The sequence below is a fragment of the Stylophora pistillata genome, chromosome 1, assembly GCF_964205215.1.
Source record: "Stylophora pistillata chromosome 1, jaStyPist1.2, whole genome shotgun sequence".
Taxonomy (NCBI): Eukaryota; Metazoa; Cnidaria; class Anthozoa; order Scleractinia; family Pocilloporidae; genus Stylophora; species Stylophora pistillata.
The window spans coordinates 3,358,180-3,372,489 of NC_142519.1; the positions used below are offsets into that span (position 1 = coordinate 3,358,180).

The 14,310-nt window shown below is 43.2% G+C and overlaps 2 protein-coding genes and 2 pseudogenes across 2 annotated transcripts; all 4 read right to left on the bottom strand.

Annotated features, from left to right (window-relative positions):
• Positions 1-281: 281 nt before the first annotated feature.
• Positions 282-962, bottom strand: LOC148740848 (uncharacterized). Its single transcript, XM_088758455.1, has one exon. It carries the CDS (start codon positions 960-962, stop codon positions 282-284), a length of 681 nt encoding a protein of 226 aa, XP_088614581.1.
• Positions 963-1,924: 962 nt separating this feature from the next.
• On the bottom strand, positions 1,925-3,920 carry LOC148740849 (uncharacterized; annotated as a pseudogene).
• A 12-nt stretch (positions 3,921-3,932) lies between these two features.
• Positions 3,933-4,517, bottom strand: LOC148740850 (uncharacterized). The gene has a single exon (XM_088758574.1). The coding sequence runs from the start codon at positions 4,515-4,517 to the stop codon at positions 3,933-3,935; it is 585 nt and encodes a 194-aa protein (XP_088614700.1).
• Positions 4,518-8,772: 4,255 nt separating this feature from the next.
• On the bottom strand, positions 8,773-11,930 carry LOC148740851 (uncharacterized; annotated as a pseudogene).
• Between the last annotated feature and the right edge of the window lie 2,380 nt (positions 11,931-14,310).

Sequence of the window (14,310 nt, forward strand, 5' to 3'; positions counted from 1 at the left end):
TTCTAGAAGATTCTACAGATTTACAACACGAGTATTTTTAGTAACATTACATCATAGAATTTTCCAGAATTTACGGTAAACAACTCGAGTTTCTATGAATAGACGTCACGTACTCATGTCAAAACCACTAGAACTTTCCTAAAGGACTAATCAAGAACGTTCTGGAAATCATAGGATAATCGATAAACGTGCCAAATAACATGTCTTCTGTCCATCCTTCCCCTCCTCAATGGGCCGTAGACTCATCGACTGTAGAACTCTGCATCCTTATCCATCACCTGTCAGTCATCTGTTTCGCACTCCAGAGGACATAACTTTGATATGGGCCTTTCAAAGATCTTCTGACCAATTCTGACTTTGGCAACTCTCGCATGTCCATCTTTTCCGGGAATCGTCTCAGCTATTCTGCCCAGAGGCCATTGTCCTCGTGGCGTATCCGGAGATATTACCAGTACTATATCACCAACTTTTAAGTCTTTGCCGTGTTTGAACCACTTTTTCCTGGCATTCAACTTCGGCAACCATTCTCGCATCCATCGATTCCAAAAGTGGCGAATTAGTTCTTGAACGCGTCTCCATCTTTTACGAAGATTGAAATCTGTCTGGTCCACGGATTCTGGAGCGAACTTTCCACCGATCTGACCATGAAGAAAATGGTTTGGTGTTAATGAGACGTTATCTGCTGGATTGACTGACTGATAGGTTAACGGACGGGAATTTATAAGTCCTTCAGCACCTGTAAAGGCTTTCATCAGTTCCTCGTCTGTTACATCAGCGTTTCCTAATATACCATATATTGCTTTCTTAGCTGCTTTGATCATCGTCTCATGTGCGCCCCCAAAGTGAAGAGCCAGAGGAGGGTTAAAATGCCATTTTACTCCTCTATTAGCAGTTGAACTTGCAATCTTGTCCTTGTCTTGTTTCTCCATTAGCTCTCGCAGTTCTCGAGAAATTGGTTCCATTATCCGAGATCATTTCTTCTGGCAGTCCTCGCCGACTTGCCATTCGACAAAACGCATTCAAAAACGAATCAGTGTCGAGACCATATGCAATCTCCAGATGTACAGCTCTCGAAGTTAAACACGTGAACAGGCAAAGGTATCGTTTGGCCCTACGCTTTCCTCTTCCTTGGATTGTTTAAATGGGCCTCCAAAATCCACTGCTGTGCAAGAGAAAGCACGAAGCGGCATCTTCAACCTGATCTTTGGCAGAGGTGCCATAACCTGCTGAGCTGCCTTTGCCTTTCTTCTTCGACACTCATAACATTCTCCTTCGCATTCTCTAATTTCTTCTCAACCTTGCATTAGCCAGAAACGCGACGAAAGCATTGCCAACGTTTGGTTTGTCCCTGCTGTGTGATTTCCTTGTTGATGATACCACCTTACTATCAGTTTTGTTACCCACTCTTTTCTTGGCAATATTATGGGATACTTGACGTCGTATGGTAAGTATTCGGCATTCTCTAATCGACCGTCGGATCTCGTTACGCCGTCTTCGTCCTGTCTTCGCTTTAACGTAAGCAATTACTGCTCATGGGAAGTGGTTTTCCAGAGGATAGTGCTGAATACTCTGCTTTAAACGACCTACTCTGTGCGGCTTTTATGATCCTGATCTCAGCATCTTGGATTTCCTCGACAGTCAGCTCACCCCTTGTTCGTCTACTGTTTGGAAGTAAGCAGTTGTTCAAGAAGCGGTAAATCCACGCTTGGATTCTGGTTAGTCGCAACCAACTCGAAAAACGTTTTGGCTCTAAGCGCGATTCTCCGTCTCCTTTGATTGTTACCATCGTTCTGTCTCTTCTATCGCTGGGGTCTAGCTGGCACTTGTTGCTCTTCCTGACTTCTGTATCAGATGCCCTGACAGTTTTGACCTTGTTTATCGGCCATTCTGATGGTTTCTCCTTCAGGTAACTTGGTCCTTTCCACTATGAATTCTTCTCAGCAAGTTCTGGGACTGTCAGCCCTCTCGTGACAAAATCTGCTGGATTCTCTTTGGTTGGTACGTATCTCCATAGGTTAGGATTACTTGATGATTGGATCTCTCCGATTCGGTTTGCTACAAATGTCTTGAAAACTCTACTTGGTCGGTGTATCCACCACAGCACGTTCATACTGTCTGACCAATACGTGGTTATGCTTGGATCAATGTTTAGTGCCCTTGCTATCGACACACTCAATCTCAAACCCAACACCGCGCCCATCAACTCCAGACGTCCTATACTCATGGCTGTCAGAGGTGCGACCTTTGATTTAGAAGCGACCATTCGCACAGCAACTATCCCGCTTTTGTACTCGCTTCTTACGTTCACCACTGCTCCATACGCCGCCGTTGAAGCATCAGCAAATGAATGTAAACTTGTTGAAATCAGTTCACCAAAGTTAGGTTGTAGACATCGGGGAACTTGTACGCACTGTAGAGAATTGAGCTCTTCGAACCATTGCCTTCCCTTCTTTGCTTGTTCCTCTTTCATTGGTTCATCCCAGTCTATCCCAGTGGTCCACAATCAAGTTGGAGAATGATTTTGGCGCGAACAATGTATGGTGCCAGAAAACCTAAAGGATCAAAGAGTGTTGCGATACTCTTGAGAAAACTACGCTTTGTAAGTTGGAATTCCTTCCCCGGTGGGTGTGCCTTGTAGGTAAACATGTCTTCCTCAGCAACCCAAAGTATCCCAAGCGTCTTTACCGATGGTATATGGCCCTGGTCTAAGTCTACCTCAGAGGCCCTGTCGTCGACTGGTATTTCCTGCAGCACCTTCGGTGAATTCGATAGCCATTTTCTCGCGTGCATTCCGGCTCTTCCCCACAGCTCCGATAACTGCTTGTATAGCTCTATTCCTTTTCGATCCTCTGAAGTAGGTTCCATGCTATCGTCCATGTTTGTTGACTTCAAAATCGTTTCTGCTGCCATTGGAAATTCTTCTTTATGCTTCAGCGCATGCTCTTGAGTGACAAACTGAGCTTGGAATGGTGACGAATTCACTCCAAAAACTACTCTATTAAACTCATACACGTCCGGCGTCCTGGTCTGATCCAACGATCTCCACAAGAATCTTTGAAAGGGTCTGTCTCCTGGTGCTAGGCTTATTCGTAGGTACATTTGAGCGATGTCACACACCAATGCTACGGGGTTCTTGCGAAATCATAGTGAAACACTGAAAGTTCACGTTGCAACTCGGGTCCTTGGTGTATGACGTCGTTTAGAGAAATCCCGTCGCTCTTAGCGGACGCATCAAACACGATTCTCGTCTTTGTTGTTTCTTTATCTGGCCTTATGACAGCGAAGTGGGGCAAATACCATTATTCGCTGGGTTTTTTCTCCGTCTCTGGAACCTTTCTTCTATACCCCTTGGCTTCTTACTGATTAATTACGTCTGAATAGCACTTTCCGATTTCTGGATATATGCATAAACGTTTCTCTGTGTTCTGCAACCGCCTTAGCGCTGTTTCGTAGTTGTCTGGCATGAACGGCTTTTCTTCCTTCTAGGGTACTCCAACCTCGTATCGTCCATCCTCAAACTTTATTGACTTCTTAAGTGCTCCAAGTGCGACTTTGTCTTCTGGCTTTAGTGTCTTGGTCTTCGCCTGTAATCCGTCGTCTTCTATCTCCCAGAACTTTCGAATAGCGTTGCCCAACTCAACACTTGAGTCCTCGTACACGGAGTAAGTACGTATGAAGTTTGTCCGGTAATTCTGTTCGAGACACAGACTGGGGTGCCCGATGCATGTCCACCCTAAAGGTGTCAGTCTTGCCACTGGCTCGCCTGGTGTACCTCTTACATCTTTGATGGAATAATGTAGGTCTGCATTATCGATACCGATCAGGATATCAACAATCGGACGTGGCCCCAGATAAGGGAAGTCTATATCCTTAAGGTGGTTCCAGTTCTTGGCGTACCTGGCCCAATTAACCCCTTTCATGTTGCCTGTGACTCAGTTTGCTGTAAACGCAGTAATCCTAATGCTTATTCTACCATCTAAGCTCTCTATCCCACACTCGACTGGCACCGTCTCGAACGTATCTTCCTGGCCATTAAGAACGTTGACCGTTACTTTACGACTCTCGCCCTGTAGTCCCAACTCAGCAGCGACATCGCTATTTACGTACGTCTTGGTACTGGCGTCGTCCAGCAGTGCATTTACGACTAGCTTCCGCCCTCCATTCTTTAGTATCACGGGTACTGTTCTCAACGCAATGTATTCCTCCTCGACGTTTTCTTTCGCATGTACCGTGGTCATGTGTGATCTCTCGGATCTCTGCTGCCTCCCCTCTGTGGTTGGTCCTTGTGCACCTTGCTTTGCTTTTTGGCTGTCATTGGCCTTTTGACCACTGGTACTGTCCTCCTTATTCGACTCTCTCCTTTTAGCCTCATGCAACAATCTGTTATGTGTATCTACACATCCATTCAGGCCACAGACTCTTGACCTTGTACATGACTCACCGACATGGTTCGCTCCTAAACATCTGTAACATAAACTGTGTTGCTTCGCCGTTTCCCATCTTTCAGGTACGGCCATCTCCTTAAATTTATTACATAGCCAAACTGGATGCCCTTCTCCGCAGATTTTGCATGCTCGATTTCTGTCTCTTTGTTGACCCTTAGGGCCGCTTTGGAATCTTGGCTGGCCAAAGTATGTCTGATCTTTCTGCTGCGTACCAGATGAGCTTCTTGATATTCCACGTAGCGTTTTGGCCACTATGGTCTGGAACTCCGCCTCTTGTATCACCCACTCTCGTAAAGTTTCTACGCATTCTGTTTTGTTTCTTTAATACACCCATCTATGGTATTGTGCCAACATCTGCTCCGTCATTTTCTTCTGCAGCTTAGCGTATAGTGACCCGTTACCCAATTCCTCGTATCGCCTTGCTTCCTTCAGGTTGACGACTGCGACATCCAGAATGTCTGCAAATCTCTCGATATCTTTTGGGTGTCCCGGCCTTACTGGTTTAAAGTTATCAAGTTCTTCAAGATGCAGCGCAATCTGCCTTCTTCTCCCGCAGTATTTCCTCTCCAGCCTGCTCTTTGCTGCTTCGTAAGCGGACGCTGAATGACCCAGGTTTTCTATTGCCTTGAGCGCTTCTCCTGACAAATATTGTCTAAGCTGGAGAAGCTTATATTCTGGAGTAGATGGTGCCTTGTCAATGCATGCCTCGAAGACTGCTTTCCACTTCTCGTAGTTAGTTTTGTCTCCGTTAAACACAGGGATGGATACTCTTTTTAGCTGTTTCCAAAGCTCTTGACCAATTTCCATCGCTGGCGACACTCTTCCCTTCGCAGTCTCCGCCTTTTCTTGACCTTTGATCTTTAACCCGCCTTGGTTCTCTATCTTCATCCTTGGCTTTCGTTTGCCTTCCTCAAAATCACTGTATTCCACCCCGCCGACATAGTCCTCTTCTACCCCAAGCTCCTTGTCGATCTCTTTTTCCATCTTGACTTGTATTCTTTTAACTTCTTCTTTAACGTTGACGAGTTGGTCCCTTTTTTGCAGTGATCGAGCTTCAAGTTCTCTCAATTTCTTAGCGTATTCTTCTTCTACTTTTCTCTTTTCTGACTGTATAGCTTCTTCTTCTTTCATTATGCTTGCTTCCGTTTGCTCCGCTTTCTTCTTTACTTTGACCATTTCCTCTTGAGCTTGTCTAACCTTTTGTGAAGTATCCGACGCGATACTTGATAATTCGTCTTTTCTGGAGTCCAGGTACTCTTGTGTCCTATTCTGAGCGTACGTGAACTCTTCTGCGATTCTCTCTATTTCTTGACTTAACTTTCTTACATTTGCGGTATCTTGTCTTTTCTCGTACGCTGTGGATAAGGCCTCTAAATCCCCCATTACTTTGTCTAGCTGCTTGTCCAGCTTTTCTCGTGCCTCCCTTATTTGAGTGCGACTGGGTAAGTCTTTTCCCAGTAACTGTAGAAGTCCATGTCTTGCTCTCGCGAAAGCCGCTTTGCTGCTTGACTTCGATTGCTTTTGCTTCTCTACAGCGTTATTTTCTTCGTTAGACCTTCCTCCGACTTGAGGGCTCTCGTTTCCATCTTCGTCCTCACTGTAGAATGCTCCCTTTCTCTTGCTCCTTTTTTTACCCATCGATGCGACTTAAGTTTTTGCTCGTCTTCTTCTTGGAACCTCGCTCTGCTACCAATCTGGTTTCGTGATAAACCTTAAAATGAATTGTTTCCACTAACTCCTTTATTTCCTTTATCCTTTTCTGTTCTTTTTCTTCTTTTTCTTCTTTTTCTTCTTTTTCTTCTTTTTCCTCTTTTTCGTCTAAACGCAACAACCTACTGCACCTTCTTATATAGTTCCTTACAATCTTTCTAGAAGATTCTACAGATTTACAACACGACTATGTTTAGTAACATTACATCATAGAATTTTCCAGAATTTACGGTAAACAACTCGAGTTTCTATAAATAGACGTCACGTACTCATGTCGAAACCACTACAACTTTCCTAAAGGACTAATCAAGAATGTTCTGGAAACCATAGGATAATCGATAAACTTGCCAAATAACATGTCTTCTGTCCAGGATATAAAACTATAGTTACAGCGAAATATATATATATATATATATATATATATATATATATATATATATATATATATATAAATATATATATATATATCTATATATATATAGATATATATATCAGAAAAATAAAAATTTTGAATAATGAAGTTAATCTAATAGTATAAAGGCTGATAGTTTCTAAAGAAACTGTTTGGGGCTGCGTCGGTGGGGGTAAAGAAATAATTTGAATATATCAACAAAGTTCAAATGGTAAATTGGCCACCGTTACGATTATAAAAGCTGACGTTTTGAGCGTTAGCCCTTCGTCGGAGCGAAAGACGAAGGTCTAACGCTCCAAACGTCAGCTTTTATAATCGTAACGGTGGCCAATTTACCATTTAAACTTTGTTGATATATTCAAATTAAAACCTAATTGTAGCTTGGTGAATTCACGCTTCAATTTCTTGGGACATTTCAAGAGCGACTCTCATGGCGGTAAGGATCGAGTAAAATTGAAAAAATGTGGCACAAGGTCGAAAAAATGGACACCTCGATATTCTGTCCAGAGATAAACTATGTTATGCTAAGAATCGTGATCTAAGTCTTAGGTTCTAGAGTTTTTACATTTTTGAGAAAAACCATCGACCACCCATGAAACCGAAAAATCACAGAAATGAGGTCAAATTTCATGATCAGATAATCGAACTCGCGTGAAGGCGCATAACGAATTATGGTTTTCCTTAGTTTATAATTTTATTTAGGAGGTATTGCTAAGCTGCCTTGATGATATTTTAGACTTGCAATAGTAATTCCGAATTCCTGGAGAGGAATTACTATTGCATTACTCTGAAATAAAAAATTCCATACCGTTTTCAAAGACCTCAAAACATACTCGGTATTATGTAGGATTCTTTCAAAATTAAATTCTAGAAAGTACAAGAGCTGTTTTTGAACGTGATATAATTTTTTTCTTGGAAAAAGTTATTTCTGAGGCGAGCGGCCCCATCCAAGTTGACCCACTTTGACCTTTCGAAGAGATTTTGTTTCACCAGGAAATTTAAACAATTCAACGAGCCTTAGCTTACTTTCTGAGCAAACCATTGAAAAACCCTACCATTTCCCATTAAAACTGCCCAGTAAACCTGAGATAATACTTCGATGACAGCTTACCTTCCAAATGGGTATTTGAAGGCAAATTCTTTTGACGTTCTCAGTTAATTTTTCCATTGCTCTGTTGCCAGGTTTCACTGATAATTTAGGGTAATATCTTGACATCGAGCTTGTACGCCGGTTCCAGGCTAAGCTTGTGCAACACTCTTCCGGGAAATCAATCCACAAGTTGCAATATCTACCTCTCAGTGAGCAAGCTCTTGATATTCATTTAGTTTCTTGTATAATAAAAAAAATTCCGCAAGCGCAAGACGTAATTCTCGGTATAATGAGTGTAACGCAATCTTTCCTTCGTCACTTCCAGACCAGGTGATTAATAATTTTTTCTGACAGGGGAGGGACAAAAAAGTTTTCCGACGCAATTTTGCACGCAATGCATTTAACGGTTCAATATGGCCACTGCAACAATTTAAATGAGATTTTCCATCATTATATAAACATACACAAGACTTTTTCACGTCTTTTGTTCCAAATATTTAAACAGTAATTCACTCAATTGCTTTCGCTCAAAATACGTTTTTCTTTCAAGTTAAAACGGGACAACTTCCCGTTTTTCCCCTTAGCGCACTCAGCTATTGCTCAGCTCAGTGGGTAGTGGAAAATAGCTTAGAGTTCGTAACCATACCCTATTCACTCCCCCTAGTCCCCTACCCCACCTTTGTACTAATCTTGAATTTAACGTGAGCGAAAAAAAATGTATTTGGGGTAAAGGACGGCCAGTTCCATTTTTTTTATGAAAAGGGGGGGGGAGGGGCTAGAAGATTTTGAAAACAAAAATGTGCGGGCGCAAGCAGGAAAACAAATTTCCTGCTGAGCGCAAACTTATATAAATTCCCTGAAGCATCTTAGTGACATGGATTCTAAGAAGAATGTCCACATAACAGTGTTCCCACGATTGACGTGCGCTTTGGTTAGGGTTTAGCGTGGTATTTGGGTCGTGATACTGTAAAACGTATCCCTATGATCACCCTCCTCCCATCCCCCTACCCCACCCCTGTGCTAACTTTGGGCTTTACTTACAAGCTTTGCAGCAACATTTTTTACAGTACTCCTCAATTTTGTCTGCATAGGCTTGTTTACGTTTGATGGCTACATCAACAGCAAAGTCAAACCCGGCGCAAATGTCTCTTAGTTTTGCAACCGATTACTTGGTCGTGTTGAGTTTCCCTCCTCAGGTCATTTCGCATAGATTATATTTATCCCACATGATGGGGTGTGCCGGCAAAAGTTCCCGAGAAACCTCATTCGTCAATTCTTCGATGGTTGCCTCCTGGGTGGCACATTCAATCTCCTCTTCAAGATCATCATCGTTAAACAGAGACTTCTTTGCCGCAGGTCTGGAGAAGAATCCAGCGATCTGCGATGTAGTCAGAAACTCTTGACTGCTGAACATCCATTTTCCTTGCGAGTCCACGGCAGACATCATAGAGCGCGCAACTGATGCCGGATCACTTTTTCGTCCTGACCGCTCACCTTGTTGAAAAATCTCAGTCGGGTAGTTCTTTTGCTTGTACGTAAATCTACATCTACGGGAAGCACTTGACTTTAGCACCAAGCCCTACGGTAGCATCTCGTGAGATGGCGGTTCTGCAACTGCGTCCAGCTCTGGAACAGCTTCGCATTGCCCCCTCAAGCCTTTGAGCATATCCAGCAGCAGTTCTATCCACTAGAGTATATCGCTCAAGAGCACGTTTGTGTTTTTCAAAGTGTAAATGCCTCTTCATTGATAGATATCTCACAAATGTTTTGACACAACCCTCCTCAGGACAGCTGAAGATCGCTGCGTTACTGTCTTCCTCTTCGATATGGGCTGGTGGATCTCGATCTGATGCTTTTATGCGCCTCTCCTTGACAGATGTAAGTGCGCTTGAGTAGGAGCGAGTAACTCCGGTAAGGGTCGGTAGGTCAGATGGGGATGGGCAACGCAATTTGTCTGTAGGGATGAGTTTGCCATCGCCGATACCATACGTCCTCCAAACTAGTAGCCCCTCTTCCTTGTACTCGACATTACTGAGCTGAGTTATACCCTCTATCTTTAAAGACAGCGCCGTCGAGACTTGGGCAGTTGGGACTTGGGCACACAAGGCTACGTTAACACCAGGAACTCCACCAGAAGAGAGCATCGCGTCTCTCATCTGCTCAGGGGTCTCGATATCATTTCCAGCGTTAAGATAAATCTTCATGTGTGACTTTATAGTCGCAGCCTTCCGATCACATGCCGCCTTGCCCCCTTGTGGATCAGAAAAATCTAGACGCCTGATCTTGACATCTTCTTCAAGGCCAAGGGCTGCTGCACAGACGAGAGTGGTTCCGCAGTGGTAGCAGCCGGCATTATCCTGCCGATAACAGACGGTCTTGAGCCCGGGCATGGCGATCTTGAGCTGCTGAATAACATCAGCTATAACGGCAAGGACTGCGCAGCTGTCTTGACTACAGGACTTTAAAATGTGTGCGAACGTTAGCATCTGCAACTCCTCTCCCTCCCATCTTGTGGCAACTGTCAAATGCCATGGGATCCCGCGTTTACCGAACGAATCGGTCTGGCTTTCTCTATACTTCCGAGGAAGATATTTGATTGCCCAATCTTAAACAATTAAAACAGACGACTCATCAATCGCTTCCAAAAGCTGTACTCTGGCTCCATCCTGATTGACGGAACGGAGGAGATGAGACTTCCACACCAATATAGCGGTCTTTGCATTCTTGACTCGGAAAACAAGTTCTTCCTTCGTGTTGGATGTCATGTTTTGACTTTCCGTAACCAAACCTTCCTCGATATCATTTAGAGTTGACGCCAATGTAACGCAGCGCTCACACACGTCACTGTGATAGTGATCACATGTGGCCTGGAACGAAGGCTCCTTCGGGTCGCTTAAAGCGAATGACCTGCAGTGATCCGCTACTGTAGAACTCTGGGAAACGTGGACCTGCATAAACGTTTGAAAAACGTTATAACTAAGAAGCGCTGCTTTAAAAGAGTACTTGGCAGAAAGATAGAGAAGATTTCACATGTCTGCCAGACTTGCGTTCACTTCGTTTTCCTTTGATTGAGGGGCTTAGTCTGTTGTTAGTGAGCCAATCAAATGGCGATCCAAACCCAAACGCACGTTTACTCATGTCACTACTAAACGCAAGTCAGACATATTTCGCTTCCTGATTGATTTGTTGTTTAATGGGTTCCGTCCCTGGTTGGCTGAGAAATATTTTTTGCGGTTAGTTTTACAACAGTTAAGTGAAATTCGCTCTAACATTTTGCATAGTTAGTAGAGGGGACTATGCATTTTGTTATCATATGTTCCGTATGGACCGATTGGCACGTCCATTGAGTCAGTCCTTTCCAGTAATCAGCCTTTGAGTGCCGGACAGTAGAACCATGAAACTGAAAAATACTTAGCGGTAAATAGCACCAACTGAAACAACAACAACGAAAAAAAACAATAGAAATTATCCTATTTAATGGTATTTCGATTAAACTGCTAGCAGGTGGAATAGGGCGTTTTTCTTACTCGGAAAACTGGGAGTGTGTGATCGAAGACGCCACATTGAATGCACAAGACAAAGATTTGGGGCGAGTGACACAGAGAGGTATAGGGGTATCTGCCTAGCGCAGGGTCACACCCACCTTAAAGTCGCTTTCAAGGTACCGCCTACTTGCGCGTAGATTATTTTCCTGCTTTTTCGCCCATCCCGTGCCTTCTCCTACATCTCAAAGGGTTTCAACAACATCACACAGATTGTCAAATGCTTCCGCAACTGCAGCACTAACATAATCAAGGACTTGAACCGATGTCCGAAAAGACGCAGCGCACTTGCTCAAAATCCGCAGAAGGGTAGCGCGGCTTAGTGGCGTGAGCCCAGACTCCTGGCAGTAAGTCATATACTGGATGACTATTCACTCTGAGATAATCATTCGTATGACGTTTGGAACCTTGATAGTCTCTTTAGTCGATAACATGATTGTTCTTTCGCCAAAAGGCAAATCTTTGATAATATGGGGACTAGTGATGAACGCTATGAAGTGGTCGATTTGAGCAGCGGATAGTCTCATTCTTGGCGTCGGAACTGTTAGCAATGGTGCTCTCCTTCCATATACTAATCAGTGGCGTCTGGCCTCCGTTAAACGATACTGAGATAAATCGGGTATCCAGTGTCGGAGCTGATTCAGTGCCAACTTATCAGCCATAATAGACAGGATTTTCCGACGCGTCTCCCAGCTGTCGGCTACGCGGTAGCATTCCGCGAGTGCGCTCATCATGGTTTCGTCGACTGAAATACTTGTGGCTTCCTCTCCGTTACGTTGTAAGGTTCTTCGTATGACACCAGAGGAATAGAATGCATTGAAGAGAGAACCACCATCACCTAGAGCTATGTCTTGTAGAAGTGTAGATAAACCTTGACTTGCCTTCCGCACGTAGCAGCGTCGTGTTCTTTCACTCGCTTCTTCCCAAGGCCACTGTAGCCGAGAACGAATGGGACTGATTTCTCGAGTGCGCAAATAATCATCGAGTGGGTCAGTGATCTTGGACTTTGTTTCGCGCTTTGTTGTAGTTGGTGCGCTGTCAAAGGAGATCTCCTCAGAGGAGGACAAGTCGTTGCTAGGTGGCAAATAGAAACTTCCTCCTGGGGTGGCTGGGGTACTGTGTTCAGGACGAGTAAGAGTCGTCTCCTCGGCCTAGAACAGCAACGTCAGCTGTTGTCTTGCGCACGGTTCATGAGGCTTTTCCATGATAATATATAGAAAACAAGGCGTGGCATAAATGATTGAAAACAACCATAACAATAACGTCGCTAAGTATAATCAGGGAGTCTGATTAAAAAAGAGCGATGCAGAATAAGAGTTGTGTGGTAACTCAATGAAATTCAGGCCTTTATCCTGTACATATAAAATCAATGGTATGTGCGAGACTCCCAAAATAGCTAGTACTTACCAAAGAAAGCTCATGAATACTCTCTGAAAAGGCAATAAGTTGTGGGTCTTGGCAATCAGCTCTGACATGTTCTCCAAGAGTTATCCTACATTCACTGCAAATATTCCTTGAAAGAAGATAAAACAATAATAAATAATGATACGTATGATGCACGTATCTAATACCGCAGTTCAAATATATGAACTTCAAATAAATAATGAATAATGATTCAATTTTAGTGCTCAACATTGCTCTTCCGAATGTGACTTGGCTCTTATGAAATGTAATGTAACACTGCAGTCTATGGATTTTATTCGAATGGACACTTACCAGAGCCGAGTGGAAGAAATATTTCAGTAATACGCCAGATTAATCTGGAGATGTCTTTACTGATTCCACGCTCCGTAGTACGGGATTTTCGGACGTGCTTCGACAGCTGGGCTGGTATACGGAAACGCGCCAAACCCCCTCGCCACCCAATTCCCTGCGAAGAACGATGAGCGGGACAAATATTCATGTCAGAAATGTTGGAAGGGAAACTGAAAATTGAAGCTCCGACGAAGGGCTAACGCTCGAAACGTCAGCTTTTGTAATCGTTACGGTGGCCAATTTACCATTTCAACTTTGTTGATATATCCAAATTATTTCGTTACTCCCACCGACGCAGCCCCAAACAGTTTCTTTCGAAACTATCAGCCTTTATTCATTTGAAAATTGAAGACCTTGCTAGAATCAGTTCCACTTCAGTGGCTACGCCGCTGCCGGTGGTAATCCCAAGAGAGCTTTTCAGGCGGTGATATATCCTTGTTATAACTTAGCAAGAGAACTAAATCTTGGACTTTAGTGCTTCGAGGGTCTTGACCGCACTGGCCACCAACTAGCCGCTGAAACGAGCATTTTCTCTCCATTTTCCAATTCTTTAACCAATGACGCAGAGCAAATGACTCAATTTCGACAGAAGTAAACACATGTGTCCTAATGTTTGATTTCAATTTTTTTGCTTGACCAAGTGAACGCTCAAGTTATACAATACACTTAAACAGACCTAAACTCATTTCCCTGCACATATCTTTGTAAAGTTGTAAAGATTTTAATCCAGTGGAGTTCAGTTTTTCCACGTAAGAAGGTTTACTGAATTTAAGAAAAAGTTAGGAGCCTCGCACTTGCTAAACAATAAACAATAAACATAAACTTTATTTCTTCAGATAAAATCACATATCCTAAGTTACAACATAAACTCCCAAGGGAAACTATTACATGTCATATTTAGAAATTATCCTATTACTAAAAGCGTTCTTAAACCTTTCAGTGTGGATTCTAAGGACAGAGACTGACGTATTTCTAACATTGTACCTCATGTTCTTTTCCTTAGGTAAAAACTGGAAAAAAGGGCATTTGGGGTCATTCGATCTTGTTTTGTAGAGTTGAAAAGCGGCAAAAAGGTATATTCAGGGTACTAGCTGATCGAGTTTCCCTGTCATGAACACAAGAACTGAACGCAGCCTAAACTTATTTGCGAGGTAATCTGGGGTGAGATTGTTAATGCACTTGAAAACCATAATTGCATCAGTCAATTTAAGTCTATCTTTAAAAGGGAGCCAATTCAATGATCTTAGTCCTTCGGAAATATGGTCATATTTTCTAAATCCCAGAACAATTCGTCCAGCAAAGTTTTGAACTTTTTGTAATTTGTCAATTTTGCTATTGCTGGTATTGCTCCAGACA